The following is an 8,008-nucleotide window of genomic DNA, read 5'->3' on the forward strand; positions in this document are numbered from 1 at the left end:
TCAGCAGTCGATCAAACGAAGGGCCCTCACTCAACCCCGAATCTGAAACTGCATTCCGTTTTCACTTGAACATCGTGCCGTTTTTCACTTCAGAAAAGAACGATTCAGGTGCCAACACGTGGCACGATCTGATCCGTGATAGTTAAGCAATCCCTTCAGTACCTTTCCGTAACGCTCAAGTAACCTACGAATTAAAACTGATACGAGGAAAGATGGAGACAGTCAGACAAAAACAATAGTTAGAATATCTCGGTCTCTTCTCAAAAGAGAATATCTATATATCTATATAGATATATATATATATATATATATAGAGTAAGGAAGAAAAATTGAGAATTGCTCTTGCATTCAATTCGAACACCCATTTGAAGATATTTATTTATATAAATTTTTTCTAGTGTTTTGAGACATGAAATTGAAACGAATATTCGGTAGATTTTTGAATTATACAAAAAATTAAATAAAGCTAAAACCAACGTATCATAACAAACGAATATTAACAATCTATATTAGAAGAACATCAGATGTCAGAAAATTTATAAACTTAAAATCACATAAATTTATCGATTGGACTCGGATCAGATAACGAGGTTCGGGTCACTAACCGGCTATGAACTTTGCTTTTACACCTTTAGTTAGTGTGCAAATGTATGATGTATCTCTAGAAAACCAGAATCCTCATCTCGAACCGGTTGGACCGGCTATTAAGACGAAACTCAATTTTTCAACCAATTAAATGCGAATAATACATTATAATAAACTATGAGAATATATTAATGTGTTAAATAAGCGAAGACCGCAGTCTTTATCCGGCATGAGTTTGGTAAGTGTTCGTACTTTTGACCTGTCTTGCAATATTTTTATATTTAAAAAAATGCCTAAGAAATACCCAAATAATTTTTGGAAAATTAATAATAATTTTTTTAAAAAAGGGAACAGTGGTCAGCGACTCAGACGTGGAGGGACTGGAAGAAATCGGAGAACACGCGAAAGAGGAAGAACGATCTCAGTGACTACAGAGAGTAGAAGGAGGAGGAAGCTGAGGTTTGGGAATTGGATTCTCTGTTATGGAAGGTGCGTGCTTGTTAGCTACTCTCGGATTTGGGGCTTTTTTTTTCCATCTCTGTGAAACCCTAATTTCCCAAACTTCTATGCGTTTGACTTGATTTTACTTCACGAGAACTGGGTTTCACTTTCTCTGATTCGCTACGGTTCGTCTTCGGAATCTTCTCGCCCTAAATCTGTCCGTTTGAGTAGACCCGAAAACAGGGGGAATTGAGTGGTAGATGCGAATGCATATGAGTTGAATTCCCATTGCGGTTCTGTCACTAAGTTCAATCTGGCATCTTGAAATTATCTGCGATTGTCAATGGACTCGAGGCGTCTGAGGTGTTGAATTCCGTGCAATGGTACAGACATTTATTGATCTGTGTCTGTGCGTTTCTAGTTTCTCATTTGCATGCGTTTGAAGACAAGCCCATGGGGAAGCTTTGTCTTGTCTTTCACCAGAAGTTGATGTATCTCACTGCATCTGTACTTGTTTTATTTTTAGATTCTTTGGTTTTTCCCGATCCCATTTTGCTACAATGGCTGATCACTTGGTTGTTCTTAGATCTTTATTTCTTCTCGAACATAAATTTAGATCTCTAGGAAAATTTTCAGTATCTCAGAACTAAAATGCTCTCTTGTATCTATCGCTTGTAGCTGTTTTTCATGTGAGTAATATCCCCCAGCATGTTTCTTCTTGTCTGGATTGCCATTGATCTTCCGAGGCGGTATGTTAGCTCTTCATATCAATCTTGAATTGTCTTTCTATATTGTGGTTGTTTGCCAATCGATGATTGCATCCTTCAACCCCAATGAGTTGCTATCTTTTACCAGTTCTGTGACTGCTGATCTGCTCTTTATGTTTTCCTAAAATTTATTGGTTTGTCGTTTTGACCGTTCTTCTCAGCATCATGATAGATTGCTAGGCTATATTTGAGCATGTATCAAGTCAGTGGCTTTGATTTAACCATTGTTTTCTGGGTCCAATAAAATGAGAATCCTATGACGGTTCGTGTGATTGATCAAGATTGCAATTTTACTGTTTAACAGGTAAATCCCCAGACCTGGAATCAGTTGGGTCTGGTACAAAGAGATCCAGTATTTCATCGGGAAGTCGTTCTCGTAACCGTCGGGATTTCCTTAACAGGTTTACCGATAGCGAATATCTTATTGAAAGACTTGAAGATTGGTTTGAGGAAATACTGGAAAAATCGGGAAATAACAGGCCAATCTTTGAGGTTCCTTTCGAGTTGGTGGAACTCCAAAAGTTTGACTATGCATTGGAAGGGGTTTCTTTCCAGCAGGTAATTCGAATGCCCAATGTGGTTTATGCTTCAACGTCTAATGCTGTGGAGGCAACTGCATATCTAGCCATCGAGGATTTTCTACATGCAACTGTTAAGGGCTTATGGGAGGCATTTTGGAGTCAGGATGAGCCAGTTCCTTTCTCTGTTTCCTGTTTATACAATCAAAACTTGAAGTTCTATCCGGCTGAGAAAGCTTTAGCTAATGGGAAACTCGAAAGTCTTTCTGCAACGGGTATTTTGCTAAAAAATCCTAGACATCCACATGGAAAATGGGATCATATTCTTGAACTTGCTCTTCTAAGGCCAGATATAGGAAGCTTTGCACTGGAAAGTGAGGGCCTGCCTTCTCTCCCTGTCTTAGGCGAGGCTCTTTTCTATGCGCTCCGTATACTCCTCTCAAGAAGCGTGAGCCGTTTAGATTTTTCTCAGAGCTCAAACTGTGTCTTCATTCTTCTCGTTGATTCACAATATGGCGGCGTTGTAAAAATTGAAGGGGATATAAATAAGTTGGATTTTGACACGAACAATGTTTATGATTGTGCTGCAGAATGGATAAAGAAGAATTCGACTATAGCGGTGTCCCCAATCGACAGAATATGGAACAAACTAGGAAATGCCAACTGGGGAGACATCGGGGCATTACAAGTGGTTTTTGCCACTTACCACAGTATAATGCAGTACTTTGGCCCCCCGAGGCACTCGATTGAAGACTTAGCTGCTGATCATAGTTCTCGTCTTCAAATAAGAAGGCAGGAGAGACAGTTGGGGGATTCTAGACTCAATGGGAATGGTATGTTTAGGTTCGAGCACAGTACCGTGTCTCATGAAATCGTTGAAGTTCAGGAAGAATCAACCAGAATCGAGTCTGAACCATCGATGAAACTGGAAGTGGGAAGTGTTCTGTGGTTGGAGGATTCGAACTGGCAAAAAGGGTATCAGATTAAAGAAGTATTGTGTAACGGTACACTTCCGTATCATATTGCATCTCCAGTGGACGACCCGGGAAAGTTTGTCTTTCTGTATGTCGGTTCTCCCCCGACACAACTTGAACCAGCTTGGGAAGACATGAATTTATGGTATCAGGTTCAGAGACAGACTAAGATATTGAGTACTATGAAACAGAGAGGGCTTTCTAGCAAATACTTGCCACAGCTCCATGGGTCTGGTCGAATCATCCACCCGGGCCAATGTCAGAAACCAAGTTCAGGTGGACGGTGTGACCATCCTTGGTGCGGAACTCCAATTCTCGTGACCAGTCCAGTCGGTGAGACAGTTGCTGATTTGGTGAACGGAGGAAGATTCGGCCCGGAAGAGGCTATTAGATGCTGCCACGATTGCTTATCTGCACTTTCTACTGTCTCTTCCGCCGGAATTCGCCATGGAGACATACGCCCAGAAAACGTGATCTACGTCACTTCGGGTGTACGAAATCCTTACTTTGTACTCATCGGTTGGGGTCATGCAGTTCTCGAAGACAGAGATCGCCCGGCAATGAATCTTCACTTCTCCTCGACGTACGCTCTTCAGGAAGGGAAACTCTGTGCAGCATCTGATGCAGAAAGCTTGATCTACATGCTCTATTTCTGCTGCTCGGGAGACTTTCCCGATCTAGATTCAGTGGAAGGAGCTCTTCAATGGAGGGAGACGTCTTGGTCGAGGAGATTGATTCAGCAGAAGCTAGGAGATGTATCGACTGTCTTGAAGGCCTTTGCCGACTATGTTGACAGCCTCTGCGGGACACCATACCCGATGGATTACGAGATTTGGTTGAGAAGGTTGAAGAAGAATCTTGCAGAAGATCATGGGAAAGAAATCGAAACTTCGAGTTCCAGCTAAGCTCGGTTATGGACCATATATGATTAGGTAGGAAGCCGTTTTTCTCGGTCAGTTCAGCCAGCCATGAACAGCGGTGGCTCGGATAAGGCCGGGATTCCTTTCCGACATTCTTTTTCAGCTATTCTGTTTTTTTTACGGTGAGGATTGGTCCCTTCGGCTTTGGCAGCTTACCACGGAACCGAGAGAGAGAGAGAGAGAGAGCAGACCTGTGTGAAGAAAGATCATTCCTTTTGGAAATTACCCTTTCGCTCTGTAAATGATGTTGAAAAAATGTCTAGACTTCTGTTGTGTTCTGTTCTTTGGTTGATTTGATTATATTCGTTTGTGTGTGTGTGTTTATTGTAAAAAGAGGTCGATTCCAGTTTGAACTCAATGGACCTTCCTTCACCAATGGAATGCAAACACCACTGCATATGTATACACATATATGTATGTATATACAATATATACATGTATATATATTTACGTATATATATGTATGCATATCTTTATATTTAATTAGCTACAACGAACATTGCCAACACGTTGCGGATACGAACGCTAACGTGACACCATGGCAGAAATGCCAATGAATTATTTTTGTAGCTAATACCCCCGCCGATCAGTCGAAGCTTGTCCTCAAGCTTGAATTGCGGAAACTGAGCCGTGAACTCGGAAGCGGTTTCCCACGTCGCTTGCTGACCTCCTTGCCAATCAATCAGTACTTCGAGCTTTCCCGATGGTGAGTAGCGGCTGTCCAGCAAAGTCAGAGGTTCCAGAGAGCATACCATATCCGCATTCAAACGAGCCGGCAGTGGCGTTGGTTGTAACGAGACCCCTCGGGCTGGTTTGAGTCGCGAGACATGAAAAACTGGGTGGATCTTCGCATCCATAGGCAACTTAAGGCGATAGGCCACTTTTCCCACTCTGTTCAAGACTTCGAAAGGTCCAAAGTAACGTGCTGCCAACTTCTGACAGCTACGGCGCGCTACCGACTGCTGGCGATAAGGCTGTAGCTTTAGAAATACCATGTCTCCCGGTTGGAAGATCACCTCCCGGCGGCCAGCGTCAGCGCAGGCTTTTTCATACGCTGCTGAGCCCTCAGTAAATTGTGGCGAAGTTCTGATAGCATCAAGTCCCGATCCAGTAGCTCCCTTTCCAAATCAAAATTGACTGTCGTCCCTGGCTCATATGGTATCAATGTTGGTGGGTCCCTGCCATATAGAGCTCGAAATGGAGTTGTTTGGAGTGACGTGTGAAAGGAAGAATTGAACCAGAACTCCGCCCAAGGGAGATATTTAGCCCACGTCCTCGGGTGACCAGAAGCGTAGCAGCGTAAGTAGGTTTCCAGGCAATAGTTCACCACCTCAGTTTGCCCGTCCGATTGTGGGTGGAAAGCTGTTGAAAACCTCAGCTTTGTGCCCGACAAGCGGAACAACTCAGTCCAAAATTGGCTCAAGAAAATGCGGTCGCGGTCAGAAACTATGGATTTCGAAAATCCATGTAGTCGGATCACTTCCTGGACAAAAATGCGAGCCACATCTACTGCTGTGAATGGGTGTCGGAGGGTCATAAAGTGGCCGAACTTGGTGAGTCTATCAATGACTACCAAAATAACATCAACTCCCTGAGAACGTGGCAGACCCTCGATAAAATCCATCGTAATGTCTTCCCAAACTTGTGTAGGAACGGGTAGTGGCTGTAAAAGGCCAGCAGGTGCAAGAGTGGAATACTTTTGCTGTTGACATGTCAAACAATGTAGGACGTATTTCTGGATGACTGTCTTCATACCTTCCCAGTAAAAAATACCTTGTATTCGTTTTAATGTTTTCAGCACCCCGGAATGTCCGCCCATTGGCCCATCATGATACTCCTGAAGAATCAGAGGAATAAAAGTCGACGAAGAGGGCAGCACAAACCGATCCTGGTACATCAAATTACCCTGGCGTAAATGATATCCGGCGGGTGCTTCGGACTGGTTTTGTAGCTTCTCAATGATTACACGCAGAGCAGGATCTGCCAATACCTCTTGCTGGATTTCTGAGAACTGGATAACAGTAGGGACTGTTAACGCAAACAAGACAGCCAAAGAAGACAGCCCCGTGGTAGCAGCAATCCGAGAGAGACCATCCGCCGCCTTGTTCTCGATACCCGGTTTGTAACGGATATCAAAGTCATAACCGAGGAGCTTGGAAAGCCATTTCTGGTATTCCAGATTGATCTCGCGTTGTTCAAGAAGAAACTTGAGGGCGCGCTGGTCCGTGTGTACAATGAAGCGACGACCCAACAAATAATGCCGCCAACGTTGAATTGCCAATACTACAACCATTAGTTCTCGTTCGTAGATTGGACGAAGTTGTTCTCGTGCTGATAAAGCCCGACTGAAGTAGGCGATCGGCCGTTTGCGCTGCATTAAAACTGCTCCAATGCCGAACCCCGAGGCATCCGCTTCTAACACAAACGTGTCGTTGAAATCAGGCAATGCCAGGACAGGTACAGATTGCATTGCCTGCTTCAACTGCTCAAACGACACAGATGCTGCATCGGACCAGACAAATCCATCACGCTTTAATAAATCAGTCAAAGGGCGAGCGATGATACCATAATTCTTGACAAACCGGCGATAGTAACCCGTCAGCCCCAGAAATCCGCGCAAGTCCCGTACTGACGTTGGCCTAGGCCAAGTTGTCATGGTCGCCGTCTTACTTGGGTCTGTTGACACCCCCACCTTTGAAATCACGTGACCCAAGTATTCGATGGATTCCTGCCCGAACTGGCACTTTTTGAAGTTGGCCAGCAGCTGATTGGATTCCAGTGTTTGTAAGACCGTCCGAATGTGATCCACATGTTCCTCACGAGAGCGGCTGTATACCAGAATATCGTCAAAAAATACGAGTACGAATTTGCGCAAATAAGGGCGAAAGATATCGTTCATAATCGCCTAAAAGGTCGCCTGGGCATTGGTCAATCCGAACGGCATGACAAGGAACTCGTAATGCCCGTCATGAGTGCGGAAGGCCGTTTTATCAACATCCTCAGGGCGCATTCGGATCTGATGATAGCCGGAACGGAGATCCAGCTTAGAGAAAACCACGGCACCAAAAAGTTCATCCAGGAGCTGATCAATCATGGGTATCGGGAACTTATCTGGTACTGTAACCCGGTTAATGGCGCGATAATCAACACAGAACCGCCAGTTGCCGTCTTTTTTCTTTACCAGCAGGACCGGACTCGAGAAAGGGCTACTGCTGGGTTGTATAATACCTGCCTGGAGCATTTCGCGAACCAACCGCTCGATTTCCTCCTTGTGCGTGTGAGGGTATCGATAGGGGCGTACACTGATTGGACCCGTGCCCGGCTTCAGCTGAATACGATGATCCTGGCGGCGAGTAGGGGGTAAGCCCGTGGGATCCCCAAACACTTTGGCAAAGGCGTCCAAGACCGAACGCAGTTCATCCGGAATTGGTGTCGGAACGTCTCTTGTTTTCGAAAGCATTGTGCAATCGATCAGAAAACTCTCTTCCTTCTTATCAGTCGATTTCCAGAGAGACTTAAAAGTCACCAAGGTGGAGTGAAGCTGAGGGTTACCGCGAAGTACCACCTGGCGTCCGTTGTGTTCGAATTTCATCTCCAATCTGGCAAAATCCAGCTGAATCTTTCCCAGAGTCCTCAGCCATTGAATACCCAGAATGACATCGGTGCTTCCCAACTCCAACGGCAAGAAATCGGCCACCACTGTCATCTCCGGAAACAAAAGCGGCCCCCCCCTGTCATCTCCGGAAACTGCAGACAAATCGCACGACAACCCCCTCCGCTGCGGACTGCCACTCCTGTACCCA

At 44.7% G+C, this 8,008-nt stretch overlaps 1 protein-coding gene across 1 annotated transcript; it reads left to right on the forward strand.

Moving 5' to 3' along the window:
* Nucleotides 1-924: 924 nt before the first annotated feature.
* Nucleotides 925-4,563, forward strand: LOC104814707. Its single transcript, XM_010542903.1, has 2 exons — nt 925-1,074; nt 2,098-4,563. Exons 1-2 carry the CDS (start codon nt 1,068-1,070, stop codon nt 4,188-4,190), a joined length of 2,100 nt encoding a protein of 699 aa, XP_010541205.1. The 5' UTR covers nt 925-1,067; the 3' UTR covers nt 4,191-4,563.
* Nucleotides 4,564-8,008: the final 3,445 nt, after the last annotated feature.

The sequence above is a fragment of the Tarenaya hassleriana genome, unplaced genomic scaffold, assembly GCF_000463585.1.
Source record: "Tarenaya hassleriana unplaced genomic scaffold, ASM46358v1 Cleome1, whole genome shotgun sequence".
Lineage (NCBI taxonomy): Eukaryota > Viridiplantae > Streptophyta > Magnoliopsida > Brassicales > Cleomaceae > Tarenaya > Tarenaya hassleriana.